Below are 18980 nucleotides of genomic sequence, written 5' to 3'. Positions count from 1 at the left end.
GTGCAGCGCTCCCTCAGTACCGCCCCTCCGACAGTGCGGTGTTCCCTCAGTACTGCCCCTCCAACAGTGTGGCGCTCCCTCAGTACTGCCCCTCCGACAGTGCAGCGCTCCATCAGTACTGCCCCTACGACAGTGCGGCGCTCCCTCAGTACTGTCCCTCCGACAGTGCAGCGCTCCCTCAGTACTGCCCCCCCGACAGTGTGGCGCTCCCTCAGTACCACCCCTCCGACAGTGCGGTGTTCCCTCAGTACTGCCCCTCCGACAGTGCAGCGCTCCCTCAGTACCGCCCCTCCGACAGTGCGAGCTCCCTCAGTACTGCCCCTCCGACAGTGCAGCGCTCCCTCAGTACCGCCCCTCCGACAGTGCGAGCTCCCTCAGTACTGACCCTCCGACAGTGCAGCGCTCCCTCAGTACCGCCCCTCCGACAGTGCAGCACTCCCTCAGTACCGCCCCTCCGACAGTGCGGCGCTCCCTCAGTACTGCCCCTCCGACAGTGCGACGCTCCCTCAGTAATGCCCCTCCGACAGTGCGGCGCTCCCTCAGTACTGCCCCTCCGACAGTGCGGCGCTCCCTCAGTACTGACCCTCCGACAGTGCGGCGCTCCCTCAGTACTGGCACCGGGGGAATGTCGGTCTGGGATTATGGGGCTCAAGTCTGTGGAGTGGAGCTCGAGGTGTGAGGGAGATACCCACTGAGCCACGGTTGACACTTTAGGATTGCAACCCGTTGGTTTTGAATTCTGGTCTGTGCCTTCTGTGTGCCCAGAATTCTCCGCACTCCCAATAAAGCTAATATGATCTGGAGGTCTGTGCAAGCGGTGAACAGGATTCGTTGTTGACAGCGGTTTGCAATGTAACGTCCCTGCTTATGATGGCGCATGCCTGTAAAAAAAAAGCACTACAAGACAGTTTCCATTCAAAATGAGGACAGGGGAATATATAACGGGGCAAAACTGACCGTCAATGTGTGTTTATACAGGCAGATGTATATTTTCCTTTCCCTGTTTGGCGTTACACTCTCCCTGTTGTCCACGCAGTTCCGGGATTACCAAAGCTTCGCAAAGCACGGCTGCACCAAAGACAACCCAATCCTGGAACGGTTCATCAGCCTCTTCAACAGCGTCTCGCAATGGGTGCAGATGATGGTCCTCAGCATGCACACGCCCCAACAGAGGGCAGAGGTCATCACCAAGTTTATCCACGTGGCCCAGGTACGTGGCGGGGTAACATCCACCGCGGGGCACAGCCGAGGTCAGTACGGGTTAGGTACAGAGCAAAGCTCCCTCTACACTGTCCCATCAAACACTCCCAGGGCAGGTACAGCACGGGTTAGATACAGAGTAAAGCTCCCTCTACACTGTCCCATCAAACACTCCCAGGGCAGGTACAGCACGGGTTAGATACAGAGTAAAGCTCCCTCTACACTGTCCCATCAAACACTCCCAGGGCAGGTACAGCACGGGTTAGATACAGAGTCAAGCTCTCTCTACACTGTCCCATCAAACAGTTCCAGGGCAGGTGCAGCACGGGTTAGATACAGAGTAACGCTCCCTGTACGCTGTCCCACGGACACTCCCAGGGCAGGTACAGCACGGGTTAGATAGAGAGTAAAGCTCCCTCTACACTGTCCCATCAAACACTCCCAGGGCAGGTACAGCACGGGTTAGATAGAGAGTAAAGCTCCCTCTACACTGTCCCATCAAACACTCCCAGGGCAGATACAGCATGGGTTAGATACAGAGTGAAGCTCCCTCTACACTGTCCCATCAAACATTCCCAGGGCAGGGACAGCATGGGTTAGATACACAGTAAAGCTCCCTCTACACTGTCCCGTCAAACACTCCCAGGGCAGGTACAGCATGGGTTAGATACAGAGTAAAGCTCCCTCTACAATGTCCCATCAAACACTCCCAGGTCAGGTACAGCACAGGTTAGATACAGAGTAAAGCTCCCTCTATACTGTCCCGTCAAACACTCCCAGGGCAGGTACAGCACAAGTTAGGTACAGAGTCAAGCTCCCTCGACACTGTCCCATCAAACACTCCCAGGGCAGGTACAGCACGGTTTAGATACAGAGTAAATCTCCCTCTACACTTTCCAATCAAACACTCCCAGAGCAAGTACAGCATGGGTTAGATACAGAGTAAAGCTCCCTCTACACTGTCCCGTCAAACACTCCCAGGGCAGGTACAGCACGGGATAGATACAGAGTAAAGCTCACTTTACACTGTCCCATCAAACACTCCCAGGGCAGGTACAGCACGGGTTAGATACAGAGTAAAGGTCCCTCTACACTGTCCCATCAAACACTCCCAGGGCAGTTACAGCACGGGTTAGATACAGAGTAAAGCTCCCTCTACACTGTCCCATCAAACACTCCCAGGGCAGGTACAGCACGGGTTAGATACAGAGTAAATCTCCCTCTACACTGTCCCATCAAACACTCCCAAGGCAGGTACAGCACGGGTTAGATACAGAGTAAAGCTCCCGCTACACTGTCCCATCAAATGCTCCCAGGGCAGGTACAGCACGGGTTAGATACAGAGTAAAGCTCCCTCTGCACTGTCCCATCAAACGCTCCCAGGGCAGGTACAGCACGGGTTAGATACAGAGTAAAGCTCCCTCTACACTGTCCCGTCAAACACTCCCAGGGCAGGTACAGCACGGGTTAGATACAGAGTAAAGCTCCCTCTACACTGTCCCATCAAACACTCCCAGAGCAGGTACAGCACGGGTTAGATACAGAGTAAAGCACCCTCTACACTGTCCCATCAAACACTCCCAGAGCAGGTACAGCACGGGTTAGATACAGAGTAAAGCTCCCTCTTCACTGTCCCATCAAACACTCCCAGGGCAGTTACAGCACCGGTTAGATACAGAGTAAAGCTCCCTCTACACTGTCCCATCAAACACTCCCAGGGCAGGTACAGCACGGGTTAGATACAGAGTAAAGCTCCCTCTACACTGTCCCATCAAACACACCCAGGGCAGTTACAGCACCGGTTAGATACAGAGTAAAGCTCCCTCTTCACTGTCCCATCAAACACTCCCAGGGCAGGTACAGCACGGGTTAGATACAGAGTAAAGCTCCCTCTACACTGTCCCATCAAACACTCCCAGGGCAGTTACAGCACCGGTTAGATACAGAGTAAAGCTCCCTCTTCACTGTCCCATCAAACACTCCCAGGGCAGGTACAGCACGGGTTAGATACAGAGTAAAGCTCCCTCTACACTGTCCCATCAAACACACCCAGGGCAGTTACAGCACCGGTTAGATACAGAGTAAAGCTCCCTCTTCACTGTCCCATCAAACACTCCCAGGGCAGGTACAGCACGGGTTAGATACAGAGTAAAGCACTTTCTGAATTTTAATGGCTTCAATCTCATTGACTGTTCTGTTCCTTTCAGAGACTGCTCCAGCTCCAGAATTATAACACGTTGATGGCAGTGATTGGCGGTTTGAGTCACAGCGCTATCTCCCGCCTGAAGGAGACATACCATTACGTCAGTTCAGACGTTGTAAAGGTGCGAGCGCACTGCAACGATTCAACAGTATCATAGCGAACCGTGCACGGGACAAGGGACGGGGTAATTTACAGTTAGACCTCACACAAGAACATAAGAAATAGGAGCAGGGGTAGGCCACACGGGCCCTCGAGCCTGCTCCGCCATTCAATAAGATCATGGCTGATCTTCCACCTCAACTCCACTTTCCCGCCCGATCCCCATATCCCTTGATTCCCCGAGAGTCCAAAAATCTATCGAGCTCAGCCTTGAATATACTCAACGACTCAGCCTCCACAGCCCTCTGGGGCAGAGAATTCCAAAGATTCACCACCTTCTGAGTGAAGAAATTCCTCCTCATCTCAGTCCTAAATGGCCGACGCCTTATTCTGAGACTATATATGTATATACGAACATACGAATGAAGAGCAGGAATAGGCCACTCGGCCCCTCGAGCCTGCTCCGCCATTCAATAAGATCAGGGCTGATCTGATTACTCCACATTCCCGCCTACCCCCGATAACCTTTCACCCCCTTGCTCACCAAGAATCTATCTACCTCTGCCTTAAAAATATTCAAAGACTCTGCTTCCACCGCCCTCTGAGGAGGAGAGTTCCAAAGACTCACCACCCACTGTGAGAAAATATTTCTCCTCATCTCTGTCTTAAATGGGCGACCCCTTATTTTTAAACAGTGACCCCTAGTTCTAGATTCTCCCACAAGAGGAAACATCCTCTCCACATCCACCCTGTCCAGACCCCCTCAGGATCTTATATGTTTCCTGACTATGACCCCTGGTTCTAGACTCTCCAGCCAGGGAAAACAGCCTCTCAGCATCTACCCTGTCAATCCCCCTCAGAATCTGATAAAATTCAATGAGATCGCCTCTCGTTCTTCCACGCAGTGACTCTCTTGTGCTGTGACCCTGATTTCCAGATTTCAGACAGCCTGATGGAACTGGTCACGTCCTGTGGCAACTACAGCAACTATCGGAAGTGCTTTGCGGAAGGGTCAGGGTTCAAGTTCCCCATCCTGGGCGTGCACCTCAAGGACCTGCTGGCCGTCCACCTCGCCCTGGCCGACTGGGCGGAGAAGGAGCGGCTCAACATCGCCAAAATGCAGCAACTGTACTCCATCCTCAACGAGCTGATCCTGGTGCAGGTCACTCCTCCGCCCATCGAGCCCAGCATGGACCTCGTCAGCCTTCTGACGGTAAGTGGACCTCTAGGTAGGAAGACAGGAGCAGGAAGAGGCCAGTCAGCCCCTCGAGCCCAGCATGGACCTCGTCAACCTACTGACGGTAGGTGGACCTCTAGGTAGGAACACAGGAACAGGAGGAGGCCATTCAGCCCCTCAACCCTGTTCCACCATTCAATGAGATCATGGCTGATCTGTGACCTAACTCCATCCATCCGCCTTTGCCCCGTATCCCTTAATAACTTTGGTTAACAAAAAGCTATCAATCTCAGATTTTAAAATAACAATTGATCTAGCTTCAATTGTAGAAGAGAGTTCCAAACTTCTACCACCCTTTGTGTGTAGAAGTGTTTCCTAACTTCACTCCTGAAAGGTCTGGCTCTAATTTTTAGACTATGCCCCCTAGTCCTAGACTCCCCAACCAGCAGAAATAGTTTCTCTCTATCTGTTCCCCTTAATAACTTGAAAACTTCGATCAGATCACCCCTTAACTTTCTAACTTCTAGGGAATGCAACCCTAGTTTGTGTAATCTCTCCTTGTAACCTAACCCTTGGAGTCCGGGTATCATTCTGGTAAACCTACGCTGCACTCGCTCCAAGGCCAATATATCCTTCCTACGGTGCGGGGCCCAGAACTGCTCCCAGTGCTCCAGGTGTGGTCTAACCAGGGCTTTGTACAGCTGCAGCATAACTTCTACCCCCTTGTATTCTAGTCCTCTCGATATAAAGGCCAGCATTCCGTCAACCTTTTTGATATTTCCTTCAGCAGACAACCGTCCCCTCCATCAGCATGCTAGAACCTCATTGCTGATCTGCCCCCCGAATCCCCTCGGTTCACGAGTGGAGGAGCACGCAAGCTTTTCGTGTCTCAGTTTAGCTCCCTGTCCTCCTCCCGTTAATTCTCGTATCGCTCAAGGAGCCGGATACTAGCAGAGCAATTCGGAAAGCAAATGGTCTGTTGGCCTTTATCACAAGAGGATTTGGGTATAAGAGTAAAGACGTCTTACTGCAATTACAGTAAACTCTCGTTTAAACAGTACCTAATCAACCAGAATTCTTTAATAACCGGTGACGTAAGAAAACTACTAGGCACTTGGTCTAAGCGTTAAACAAATCTTTAATCAACTGTTTTACAACATGGAGGTCTAGTTGTGTCCTTCACTAGTTCCTGTTAAGAATGTCCTGCGCAAGCTGGGCCCGTGCCCGAGTATTTATACTCTCCCTGGACAGCACCACCCGCAGGCCGCTCAATATTATTTCCTAAGTCTTTCTTTCATGAATGACTGATTCATGTCATTCTGCAAAATAGATAGCCGGTAATCTTGCCGAATCCATCCATTTTTCGTTTTTCCGAGTCCGAGTTTTCCGCAGTGGCTGAGTTAGTCACTGGTTTTTATTTTTTTTGTGTTAAAAATTGCCTACATCTCCATTATCCAGAATTTTTAATCAACCGGTACCATCCCGGACCCGTCGGTGCCGGATACGAAAGAGCTTACTGTATATAGGGCCCTAAATGGCCCTCAGTCCTAAATGGCTGACCCCTTATCCTGAGACTGTGACCCCTGGTTCTAGACTCCCCAGCCAGGGGGAAACATCCTCCCTGCATCTACCCTCTCAAGCCGTGTAAGAATTCTGTATGTTTCAATGAGATCACCTCTCATTCTTCTAAACTCTAGGGAATATAGGCCTAGTCTACTCAATCTCTCCTCGTAGGACAATCCCCCCATCCCAGGAACCAGTCTGGTGAACCTTCGTTGCACTCCCTCTATGGCAAGTATATCCTTCCTTAGGTAAGGAGACCAAAACTGTGCACAATACTCCAGGTGTGGTCTCTTTGAAAACTTTAACTTATCAGTTATAAAAATATTGGAGATATTGGTGATCGCTAAGTAAAATAATTCTCCTCACCTCCCCCTCTGGTTCTTTTGCCAATTACCTTAAATCTGTGTCCTCTGGTTACCGTGTCCGCCGCGGCTCAGTGGGTCACACCCTCGCCTCTGAGTCAGAAGGTTGTGGGTTCGAGTCCCACTCCAGAGACTTGAGCACATAAAGCTAGGCGGACACTCCAGTGCAGTACTGAGGGAGCGTCGCACTGTCGGAGGGGCAGTGCTGAGGGAGCGTCGCACTGTCGGAGGGGCAGTACTGAGGGAGCGCTGCACTGTCGGAGGGGCAGTACTGAGGGAGCGCCGCACTGTCGGAGGGGCAGTACTGAGGGAGCGCCGCACTGTCGGAGGGGCAGTACTGAGGGAGCGCCGCACTGTCGGAGGGGCAGTACTGAGGGAACGCCGCACTGTCGGAGGGGCAGTACTGAGGGAGCGCCGCACTGTCAGAGGGGCAGTACTGAGGGAACGCCGCACTGTCGGAGGGGTAGTACCGAGGGAGCGCCGCACTGTCGGAGGGGCAGTACTGAGGGAGCGCCGCACTGTCGGAGGGGTAGTACTGAGGGAGCGCCGCACTGTCGGAGGGACAGTACTGAGGGAACGCCGCACTGTCGGAGGGGCAGTACTGAGGGAGCGCCGCACTATCGGAGGGGCAGTACTGAGGGAGCGCCGCACTGTCGGAGGGGCAGTATTGAGGGAGAGCTGCACTGTCGGAGGGGCAGTACTGAGGGAGCGCCGCACTGTCGGAGGGGCAGTATTGAGGGAGAGCTGCACTGTTGGAGGGGCAGTACTGAGGGAGAGCCGCACTGTCGGAGGGGCAGTACTGAGGGACCGCCGCACTGTCGGAGGGGCCGTCATTCAGATGCGATGTTAAACCGAGGCCCCTTCTGCTCTCTCAGGTGGACATAAAAGATCTTAAGGCACTATTTCGAAGAGTTCCCCCCGGTGTCCTGGGGCCAATATTTATCCCTCAATCAATATCACTAAAACAGATGATCTGGTCATTATCACATTGCTGTTTGTGGGAACTTGTTGTGTGCAAATTGGCTGCCTCGTTTCCTACATTACAACAGTGACCACACTTCAAAAAATGTACTTCATTGGTTGTAAAGCGCTTTGGGACGTCCTGAGGTGGTGAAAGGTGCGATATAAAGCCTTTCTTTTTGCCAGTGGAAACCGTTTCTCCTTATTTACTCTATCAAAACCCCTCATGATTTTGAACACCTCGATCAAATCGTCCCTGAACCGTCTCTGCTCTAAGGAGAACCAATCCAAATTCTTCTCTCAAGTATCCTTCTTTGATGCCCCTGCAGGTCTCCCTGGATCAGTTCCACACAGATGATGAGATCTACAAATTGTCCCTGTTACGGGAACCCCGTACTTCAAAGTCTGCAGTGAGTATGAAAGTTCGATGGTCTTGTGGCGCGCAATCTGCTTCCCCTCCAGCTCCCTCTGCCCCGTGAACTTGGTTGCGGTCGCGCCCGTTTCACGCCCGGTAACAGGGCACAAGGGATGTTGAGCGGCAGTGTCAACCATGGTCTCTCTCGCCTCTGAGACAGAAGGTCATGGGTTCGAGCCCCACTCCAGAGACTTGAGCACAAAAACCCAGGCCGACACTCCCAGTGCCAGTACTGAGGGAGCGCCGCACTGTCGGAGGGGCAGTACTGAGGGAGTGCCGCACTGTCGGAGGGGCAGTACTGAGGGAGCGCCGCACTGTCGGAGGGGCAGTACTGAGGGAGCGCCGCACTGTCGGAGGGGCAGTGCTGAGGGAGCGTCGCACTGTCGGGGGGGCAGTACTGAGGGAACGCCGCACTGTCGGAGGGGCAGTACTGAGGGAGCGCCGCACTGTCGGAGGGGCAGTACTGAGGGAGCGCCGCACTGTCGGAGGGGCAGTACTGAGGGAGCGCCGCACTGTCGGAGGGGCAGTACTGAGGGAGCGCCGCACTGTCGGAGGGGCAGTACTGAGGGAGTGCCGCACTGTCGGAGGGGCAGTACTGAGGGAGCGCCGCACTGTCGGAGGGGCAGTACTGAGGGAGCGCCGCACTGTCGGAGGGGCGGTACTGAGGGAGTGCCGCACTGTCGGAGGGGCGGTACTGAGAGAGCGCCGCACTGTCGGAGGGGCGGTACTGAGGGAGCGCCGCACTGTCGGAGGGGCGGTACTGAGGGAGCGCCGCACTGTCGGAGGGGCAGTACTGAGGGAGCGCCGCACTGTCGGAGGGGCGGTACTGAGGGAGTGCCGCACTGTCGGAGGGGCGGTACTGAGGGAGCGCCGCACTGTCGGAGGGGCAGTACTGAGGGAGCGCCTCACTGTCGGAGGTGCCATCTCTCAGACGTGGCGTTAAACCGAGGTCCCGTCTGCCCCTCTTAGGTACAAGATCCCACGGCCACTATTTGAAGAAGAGCAGGGGGAGTTCTCCCCCGGTGTCCTGGGGCCAATATTTATCCCTCAACCAACATCACTAAAAACAGACAATCTGGGTCATTATCACATTGCTGTTCATGGGAGCTTGCTGTGCGCAGATTGGCTGCCGCGTTTCCCACGTTGCACTTCTAAAAAAAAAGTACTTCATTGGCTGCGAAGGTGCTTTGGGACGTCCTGAGGTGGTGAAAGGCGCTGGAGAAATGCAAGTCTGTCTTTCTGAATTTACACCCTCTCGTCTTCAACCTCCTAATCCCCGCCATCGAAGGGGTCGCCAAGCCGCCAGGAATTGAAGACTGATCTCCTGGACCCTACTGCGAGCAACACCCAGGGAGAAAAATCATCGGGGGGGGCGGTTAAAGAATTGTGTGCTTTCCTTCAATTTTCTTTTCGGTGTATTGGTTACAAAATATTGGAGGCGGTGCTGGGGGTTGGGGAAGTAAGGCCGTTTGACTGACAGTTAGCAATCATCCAATCGGATAATGAAGATTCTATTCACCTTCCGATTGGTTAGGACGGCGGGGCCACCGCGAGGATAGACATAAGAACAGAAAATGCTGGAGAGAGAAACAGAGTCAACGTTTCGGGTCGAAACCCTTCGTCAGAACTGAGAGAAAAGGCAGGAAATGAAACAAAGGCCAGTTTGGGGGCTGGGAAATGGGGGAGGGGATGAAAGAAGAGACATTAAGAGATATTCAAGGTGAGACGAGATGGTAATAGGACAGGTAAAGAAACAAACAATGGCTCTCGATGAAGTGTGAAATGCGCTGGCAGAGTGAGAGACAGCTGCCATGTGGGACAGAGAAAAGGAAAAGGCACAAACCAAAAGTGTGGATAAAAAATATAAAAATATAATAGGGGTCGAGGTTATGATCTGAAGTTGTTGAACTCGATATTGAGTCCGGAAGGCTGTAAAGTGTCTAATCGGAAGATGAGGTGCTGTTCCTCGAGTTTACACTGAGCTTCCGTGGAACAATGCAAGAGGCCAAGGACGGTGAGGTCTGAGTGGGAATGGAGCAGTGAATTGAAATGACAGGCGACCGGAAGCTCGGGGTCACCCTTACGGACTGAACGGATGGACATGGTGGGCGGCCAATGGCGGGAGAGTGGGTGGCGGTTGGAGGCGGGGGAGTGGGTGGCGGTTTGAGGTGGGAGATCATGTGATTTAACCCTCCAGGGATACGGCCGACCACAGTTGGTGACCCGACCCGACCCACTCCACCCTGTCACGAGGATCTCCGTCTCTGTGGATTGTGTTGACCCTCCGACGACCACAGCCTCTCTGAGCCTTCATCCCTCTTTCCTCCGGCGTACTCGCCCTCCTCGCCCCGCAACTCGGGCTGTGCGCAGGTGGAGAGGCGTCAGTGGTAATGCGGATGGAGGTTAGCCTCGTCAACCCATTCACAGAGACCACAGACAGCTCACTCAGACTTCTTGCAAAAGGCAAACGCTTTATTCTGAGAAGGGGACAGAGAGAGAAAGCAGGTCCAAGGATCGCAGATACCCGGGAGTGAGTTACAGGCTGGAACCTAATCGAGGGGTTCAGGGGGTTTATATATAGAATAACGGATACCCAGGAGTGAGTTACAGGCTGGAATCTAATCGAGGGGTTCGGGGGGTTTATATATAAAATAACAGATACCCGGGAGTGACTTACAGGCTGGAATCTAATCGAGGGGTTCGGGGGTTTATATATAGAATAACAGATACCCGGGAGTGAGTTACAGGCTGGAATCTAATCGAGGGGTTCGGGTGGTTTATATATAGAATAACAGATCCCGGGAGTGAGTTACAGACTGGAATCTAATCCAGGGGTTCGGGGGTTTATATATAGAATAACGGATACCCGGGAGTGAGTTACAGGTGTTGGCGGGGGTGCAGACTCTAGCTGGATCGGTTTGGAATTCAGTCTGTGTTTCTCTTTTCCAGCCCTCAAGCCCGACCCCTCCCAAGCCCCCAGTGATCGATGAATGGTCATCCGCTGTCAAACCGAAAACAAACCCCGAGTTAATTAACAAGCACATCCACAAGATGGTGGAGGTAAGTGAGGTCCTTGAGCCTAGGGCAGACTCTGCATAAGCTGTGTATCACTTCAAATAATACTGACGGCAGATTGACTACAGGCGTCGGTAGCTTACTGCTAAAGGACCGTCCGGGACGGTGAGTGATGGAGGCGAGGGCGGAGTTGAGGGAGGCAAGTCTAAGGTGTTCAGAGGTGAAGGTTTTGGAGAGGGTGCAGAAGAGATTTACTAGAATGGTTCAGTGAGGGACTTCAGTGACATGGAGAGAATGGAGAAGCTGGAATTGTTCTCCTTGGAGCAGAGAAGGTTAAGGGGAGATTGACCAGAATGGTACCAGGGATGAGGAAGTTCAGTTATGTGGAGAGACTGGAGAAGCTGGGGTTGTTCTCCTTGGAGCAGAGATGGTTAAGGGAGATTGACCAGAATGGTACCAGGGATGAGGGACTTCAGTAACGTGGAGAGACTGGAGAAGCTGGGGTTGTTCTCCTTGGAGCAGAGAAGGTTAAGGGGAGATTGACCAGAATGGTACCAGGGATGAGGGACTTCAGTAACGTGGAGAGACTGGAGAAGCTGGGGTTGTTCTCCTTGGAGCAGAGAAGGTTGAGAGGAGATTTGATAGAGGTGTTCACAATCACGAGGGGTGTGGACAGAGTAGATCGGGAGAAACTGTTCCCATTGACGGAAGCCACGGTAACCAGAGGGCCTTCCTTGATGTTCTCTCTCTCTCTCTCTCTCTCTCTCTCTCTCTCTGCTGTTGTCGATGTGTTCCAGTCTGTTTTTAGGAACTTTGACGTGGACCAGGATGGCTATATCTCACAGAAAGAGTTCGGCATCATATCGTCCAACTTCCCCTACCTGGACAGGTTCAGCGTCTTAGACGAGAACAAGTGAGTACCAACCGATACCAGTGTCCGCCCTTATTCCCTGGCTCCCACGGCCAAAACACGGGGCCATCAATATAAGATAGTCAGTAATAAATCCAATAGGAAATTCAGGAGAAACTTCTTTACATAGGAGCAGGAGTAGGCCATTCGGCCCCTCGAGCCTGCTCCGCCATTTAATGAGATCACGGCTGATCATTCAAATTCAGTACTCTGTCCCTGCCTTCTCTCCAAGGAAAGACGATATATTAATTATCTAGTGGCTGGTAGCAGAAGATTTGAAGGAAAACTCCAGTTTGATGAGCGATTCAATTATGTACTATAGACTGAAAGATCCCTTGTTCCCTTTAGCCTTAAGAAATATATCTAACTCCTTCTTGAATATATTTAATGAATTGGCCTCAACTGCCTTGTATGGTAGAGAATTCCACAGGTTCACCACTCTCTGGGTGAAGAAATTCCTCCTCATCTCAGTCCTAAATGGCTTACCCCTTATCCTTAGACTGTGACTCCTGGTTCTGGACTCCCCCGCCATCGGGAACAGCCTTCCTGCATCTAGTTTGTCCAGTCCTGTTAGAATTTTATAAGTTTCAATGAGATCCCCTCTCATTCTTCTAAACTCCAGCGAGTATAAGCCCAATTGACCCAATCTCTCCTCAAACGTCATTCCTGCCATCCCAGGTATCTCACCACCCAGCGAGTGGTGAGAATGTGGAACTCGCTACCACAGGGGGCGGTTGAGGTGAAGAGCATAGATGCATTTAAGGGGAAGCGAGATAAACACATCAGGAAGAAGGGAATAGAAGGCTGTGCTGATAGGGTGAGATGAAGAGAGGTGGGAGGAGGCTCGTGTGGAGCATAAATGTCTGAGCCCACCCAGACTGGGGGACCGTCTGGCTTCAGAAATGGGGGAAGGTGGGGGGGTGGGTGCGGAGGGGCCATGCCTGATCCTCCCCGGTCCCGAAATCCACCAGCAGGAGATGCTGGACAAGTGATCGGGAGCAGGAGACCTGGCTGATTGTACCCCCCCCCACCCCTTCCCATTGAAGCCCAACCAGTGCAATAAGGAGAGGAATAGGAGCCCCATTCCCGCGCCTGTCCGAGATCAGATACCTCAGCGCAGAGAGGGGAGGGGAGGGCGTCACACCTGCGGCCTGGATCCATCCCGCTCAGGGGGCACCCTGCTTCTGTTGGGGGAGGGCCGAGGGGAAGAGCTTCGCCAACAGTGACGCAGTTGACATTTTCAAGATCAGGATGGGAGGGAACAATTCCACCCAGGTAAAGCCATTTTATTTTTATTCATTCGCGGGATGTGTTCGCCGCTGGCAAGGCCCAGCATTTATTGCCCGTCCCTAGTTGCCCTTGAGAAGGTGGTGGTGAGCCGCCTTCTTGAACCGCTGCAGTCCGTGTGGTGAAGGTGCTCCCACAGTGCTGTTAGGGAGGGAGTTCCAGGATTTTGACCCAACGACGATGAAGGAACGGCCGATATATTTCCAAGTCAGGATGGTGTGTGATTTGGAGGGGAACTTGGAGGTGGTGGTGTTCCCATGCGCCTGCTGCCCTTGTCCTTCTAGGTGGAAGAGGTCGCGGGTTTGGGAGGTGCTGTCGAAGGAGCCTTGGCGAGTTGCTGCAGTGCATCTTGTAGATGGTCCACACTGCAGCCACGGTGCGCCGGTGGTGGAGGGAGTGAATTCGCATCCTATAGCAGCTGGTGTCTCTCTCTCTCTCTCCCAGATGAAACTGAGGGAGTTAGGGGGTGAGGAGGGGAGTTGGTGGTGGGGGGTGGGGATTCACCAATTAACTCAAAGGGGGAATGGAGCTGAGGAATAAATTGCTCAGGGGAAGAAGACTGTGTCTCAAGATTGAAGCTGATCGATCTTTGTTCGGAAAGGGTATTAAGGGTTACAGAACCAAGACGGGCAGATGGAGTTAAGCTACAGATCAGCCATGATCTAATTGAATGGTGGAACAGGCTCGAGAGGCTGAATGGCCTCCTCCTGTTCCTATGACAAGTGATAGGGGTGGGGAACGGGCGGGTTTGCTGGCAAGAATGTGCTCCTCACGTCTCCTATAGCCAGCTGGTGTCTTTCTTTTCCAGCGATGGGCAGATCAGCAGAAATGAGATGATAACCTACTTCACGCAAGCCAACTCCCTACTCAACTGCAAGATGGGATTCATTCACAACTTCATGGAGACCACCTACCTGAAGCCTACCTTCTGTGAGCACTGCAAGAACTTTGTACGTATACTCCATTTTTGGTCTCCTTACCTGAGGAAGGATATACTTGCCTTGGAGGCGATGCAACAAAGGTTCACTAGATTGATTCCTGGGATGTGAGGGTTGTCCTCGGAGGAGAGATTGTGTAGATTGGGCCGATACTCTCTGGAGTTTAGAAGAATGCGAGGTGATCTCATTGAAACATATAAGATTCTGAGGGGGATTGACAGGGTAGATGCTGAGAGGATGTTTCCCCCTGGCTGGAGAGTCTAGAACCAGGGGTCACAGTCTCGGGATAAGGGGTCGGCCATTTAGGACCGAGATGAGGAGGAATTTCTTCACTCAGAGGGTGGTGAATCTTTGGAATTCTCTCCCTCAGAGGGCTGTGGATGCTGATTCTTTGAGTATATTCAAGGCTGAGATCGATAGATTTTTGGACTCTCGGGGGAATCGAGGGATATGGGGATCGGGCGGGAAAGTGGAGTTGAGGTCGATGATCAGCCATGATCTTATTGAATGGCGGAGCAGGCTCGAGGGGCCGAATGGCCGACTCCTGCTCCTAATTCTTATGTTTTTTTTGTTCTCCACTGCCTGTCCCAGTCCAGGTTAGGCACTGTCCGGAGAGGCCCAGTTGGCACGGTAGAAAGGGCTCTGTCTATATTTTAACCGAATGACAGAGGAGGCGAGTGCAGAATTCGGGGGGGATGGGGGTGGGGGGCAGCTCAGAACCCAGCCAGGGTGTCTTCACAGCAGCAATTGAGGCCTCTCGCTTGAGCGCGTGGCTCGAAGTCGGGAATGACGGGACTTAGGCCCACGCTCAAAGGTTGAGATCCTGAGTGAAAGATTGGAGGCCGGGCAGGTCTAGCCAACGAGGGAGCGATGGGGAAAGGAGGATTGGAGGAGGGGACAACCAGTAGCCCACATGGTGTCTGCTTCCCACTATCCTAAAGTGGTTGTCTAATTGCCCTAACTCGCACCGAGTCCCGTTCACCCATCATGCCCTGTGCTCGCTGACCTAAACTGGCTCCTGGTTAAGCAACGCCTCGATTTCAAAATTCTCATCCTTGTTTTCAAATCCCTCCATGGCCCTCGCACCCTTCCCTATCTCTGTAATCTCCTCCAGCCCTGCAACCCTCTGAGATCTCTGCGCTCCTCCAATTCCGGCCTCTTGATTATCCCCCGATTTCCATCGCTCCACCATTGGCGGCTGTGCCTTCAGCTGCCTGGGCCCTGAGCTCTGGAATTCCCTCCCTAAACCTCTCCGCCTCTCTCTCCTCCTTTAAGACGCTCCTTAAAACCGACCTCTTTGACCAAGCTTTTGATCACCTGTCCTAATATCTCCTTATGTGGCTCGGTGTATGATAACGCTCCTGTGAAGCGCCTTACTGCGTTAAAGGCGCTGTATAAATGCAAGTTGTTGTTGCTGACCACCCTGCCTCGATTTAAACGGACATCATTCACGTGAGGCTGGACCGCATGTGTGGGAAGCTGCGTCGATTTGAAGAGCGCGTCACACAGATTGTCTCTGGCCTCCTTGCTCGCTGCTGCGTGATAATTTCCTTTGGTTTCCTCCCGCAGATCTGGGGCCTGTACAAACAAGGCTACAAGTGCAAAGGTAAGAGGGGTGCGTCGACCCGTGGCGGGGGAACCCGGTGTCTGGAGACCAGAACGTAGGAGCAGGAGGAGCCCCTCGAGCCTGTTCCGCCATTCAATGAGATCATGGCTGATCTGCGACCCAACTCCACCTACTCGCCTTGGCCCCTTTAATATCTTTGGTTAACAAAAGTCGATCAATCTCAGATTTTAAATTAACAATTGATCGAGCATCGATTGCCGTTTGCGGAAGAGAGTTCCAAACTTCTCCCACCCTTTGTGTGTAGAAGTGTTTCCTAACTTCACTCCTGAAAGGTCTGGCTCTAATTTTTAGACTCTGCCCCTAGTCCTGGAATCCCCAACCAGCGGAAATAGTTTCTCTCTCTCTACCCTATCTGTTCACCTGAATCTCTAAAAACTTCGATCAGATCACCCCTTAACCTTCTAAATTCCAGGGAATACAACCCTAGTTTGTGTAATCTCTCCTCGTAACTTAACCCTTGGAGTCCAGGTATCATTCTGGTAAACCTACGCTGCACTCCCTCCAAGGCCAATAGATCCTTCCTAAGGTGCGGGGCCCAGAACTGCTCCCAGTGCTCCAGGTGTGGTCTAGCCAGGGTAACATAAGGTCTCTTTGTAAAAAACTATGTATTGGTTGCCCATCTTTGATCCTGGGCTAGTATTCAGGGCATGTCTAATTTAGGCTCACGCCCTTTGACCTGAGCGGGGTCAGAGGTTGCAGTGCGTCGGTCTCTACCGTCCCTCGGGGTGGGTTCCCTGCTGTTGAACCCATTGAGCCTCATGATCGGTGTCACGCTGTAAACTGTCCCCTGAGTTGCTTCGCCTTGAACCCGTCTCTTTTGCCACGATTACACGACTGAATCGGGGGGGGGCGGGGTAGGGGAGAACGCGCCACATCCAGCGTTGTTAACGAGCCCCCGGGGACAAGGACTCGCGCTTCTGGCCAGCTGCCCGCGTGCTGAATGGTGGAGGGAAATCAGAGGGGGAGGGGGAGAGAGAGAGGGGGGGAGAGGGAGGAGGGGAGAGGATGGGAGAGAGAGTGAGGGAGGAGGGAGATCGAGGAAAGGGGAGAGGGAGGAGGGGAGAGGGTGGGAGGGAGAGTGAGGGAGGGAGGGAGGGGGAGAGTGAGGGAGGGAGGGGGAGAGTGAGGGAGGGAGGGCGGGAGAGGGGGAGAGGGAGGGCGGGAGAGGGGGAGAGGGAGGGGGAGGGAAGGCGGGAGAAGGGGAGGGGAGAGGAAGGGAGGGAGAGAGAGAGGGAGGGAGGGAGGGGGGAGATCAAGGGGGGAGAGGGAGAGGGAGGGAGGAGGGGAGAGGGTGGGAGAGAGAGTGAGGGAGGGAGGAGGAGAGGGAGGGGGAGAGTGTGGGGGAGAGAGGGATGGGGAGAGTGTGAGGGGGGGAGAGAGAGGGGGAGGGAGAGAGAGGGGGAGGGGGAGGGAGAGAGAGAAAGAGAGGGGGGGAGGGAGAGAGAGGGAGGAGGAGTGAGGGAGGGGGGGAGGGAGGGAGAGGGAGGGGGAGGGAGAGGGAGGGAGAGAGGGAGGGGGAGGGAGAGGGAGGGAGGGAGAGAGGGTGAGAGAGAGGGAGGGAGGGGGAGAGAGGGAGGGAGAGATAGAGGGGGGGAGAGAGGGAGAGAGTGAGGGAGGGGGAGAGAGGGAGGGTGAGAGAGAGAGAGGGAGGGAGAGGGATGGAGGAGAGTGTGAGGAGAGAGGGGGAGAGGGATGGAGAGAGTGTGAGGGAGAGAGGGGGAGCGAGGGATGGGGAGAGTGTGAGGGAGGGTGAGGGAGAGGGAGAGAGGGTGAGAGAGAGGGAGGGTGAGAGAGAGGGGGGGAGAGAGGGAGCGAGAGGGAGAGAGTGAGGGAGGGGGCGAGAGGGAGGGTGAGGTAGGGGGAGAGAGGGAGGGATAGAGGAAGGGAGGGAGTTGGGGGAGGGAGAGAGACAGGGGGAGAGAGGAAGTGGGGAGAGAGGGAGTGGGAGGGAGAGAGGGAGGGAGTTGGGGGAGGGAGAGAGAGAGGGGAGAGAGGAAGTGGGGGAGAGAGGGAGTGGGAGGGAGAGAGGGAGGGGGAGAGAGAGAGAGAGGGAGGGAGAGGGATGGAGGAGAGTGTGAGGGAGAGAGGGGGAGAGAGGGATGGGGAGAGTGTGAGGGGGAGAGAGAGGGAGGGAGGGAGAGAGAGGGAGGGAGGGAGAGAGGGTGAGAGAGAGGGAGGGGGAGAGAGAGGGAGGGAGGGAGAGAGGGTGAGAGAGAGGGAGGGGGAGAGAGAGGGAGGGAGGGAGAGAGGGTGAGAGAGAGGGAGGGGGAGAGAGAGGGAGGGAGGGAGCAGGGTGGAGAGAGGGATGAGAGAGGGAGGGGGAGAGAGGGGGCGAGAGGGATGGGGAGAGGATGAGGGAGGGGGAGAGGGAGGGAGGGAGGGGGAGAGGGGCAGAGGGAGGGGCAGAGGGAGGGGGAGAGAGAGGGGGAGAGAGAGGGAGGGAGAGGGACAGAGAGGGAATAGAGAGAGAGCTGGTGTGCCTGAATCGCTGGTGCCTGGCCCAGAGTCTCCTCCTTTGCCTCACCGTCTCTCGCTCTGTTTCTCTGCAGCTTGTGGGATCAGTTGCCACAAGCAGTGCAAGAGCCTGCTGGTGATGGAGTGTCGCAAACGCACCAAGAGCATCAGCCTCGACAGCCCCGCGCCCGCACTCAGGAGATCGTTCAGCTTCCCCGTGACGCACTCCACTCTCGACAACTCAAAGGCAGGTGAGGTGGCTCTCGATGGGCACTGTGGCACCACAGGAGTGGGACATTTATCTCTCGCACACACCCACGCGCACACCCGGTGTCCTGGGGCCAATATTGATCCCTCAACCAACATCACTAAAACAGATGATCTGGTCATTTATCACGTTGCTGTTTGTGGGAGCTTGCTGTGCGCAAATTGGCTGCTGCGTTTCCTACATTACAACAGTGACCACACTTCAAAAAGTACTTCATTGGCTGTAAAGCACTTTGGGATGTCCGGTGGTGGTGAAAGGCGCTAGAGAAATGCAAGACTTTCTTTGTTTTCACACTCACACTCAAACTCACACTCACACTCACACACTCTCACACACACACTCTCACACACACACTCTCACACACACACTCTCACACACACTCTCTCACACACACTCTCTCACACACACTCACTCTCACACACCCTCACACACCCTCACACACCCTCACACACCCTCACACACTCTCACACACCCTCACACACCCTCACACACTCTCACACAC

The 18980-nt window shown here is 53.9% G+C and overlaps 1 protein-coding gene across 1 annotated transcript in view; it reads left to right on the top strand.

Annotated features, from left to right (window-relative positions):
• LOC147092837 (RAS guanyl-releasing protein 2-like) overlaps positions 1-18980 on the top strand; it is a 44191-nt gene that overhangs the window by 16657 nt on the left and 8554 nt on the right. The window contains exons 6-14 of the mRNA XM_085976094.1: positions 1037-1210; positions 3408-3524; positions 4440-4715; positions 7894-7974; positions 10929-11039; positions 11792-11907; positions 14000-14141; positions 15699-15735; positions 18306-18461. Of these exons, the coding sequence (XP_085832220.1) occupies positions 1037-1210; positions 3408-3524; positions 4440-4715; positions 7894-7974; positions 10929-11039; positions 11792-11907; positions 14000-14141; positions 15699-15735; positions 18306-18461 (1210 nt within the window). The remainder of the gene's footprint in view (positions 1-1036; positions 1211-3407; positions 3525-4439; positions 4716-7893; positions 7975-10928; positions 11040-11791; positions 11908-13999; positions 14142-15698; positions 15736-18305; positions 18462-18980) is intronic.

This window comes from Somniosus microcephalus, unplaced genomic scaffold (assembly GCF_052327205.1).
Source record: "Somniosus microcephalus isolate GS21.2 unplaced genomic scaffold, FLI_Smic_1.0 unresolved_chr2, whole genome shotgun sequence".
Classification (NCBI taxonomy): Eukaryota; Metazoa; Chordata; class Chondrichthyes; order Squaliformes; family Somniosidae; genus Somniosus; species Somniosus microcephalus.
The sequence above is the reverse complement of the archived record's forward strand: the minus strand, read 5'-3'. Positions and strand labels throughout refer to the sequence as shown.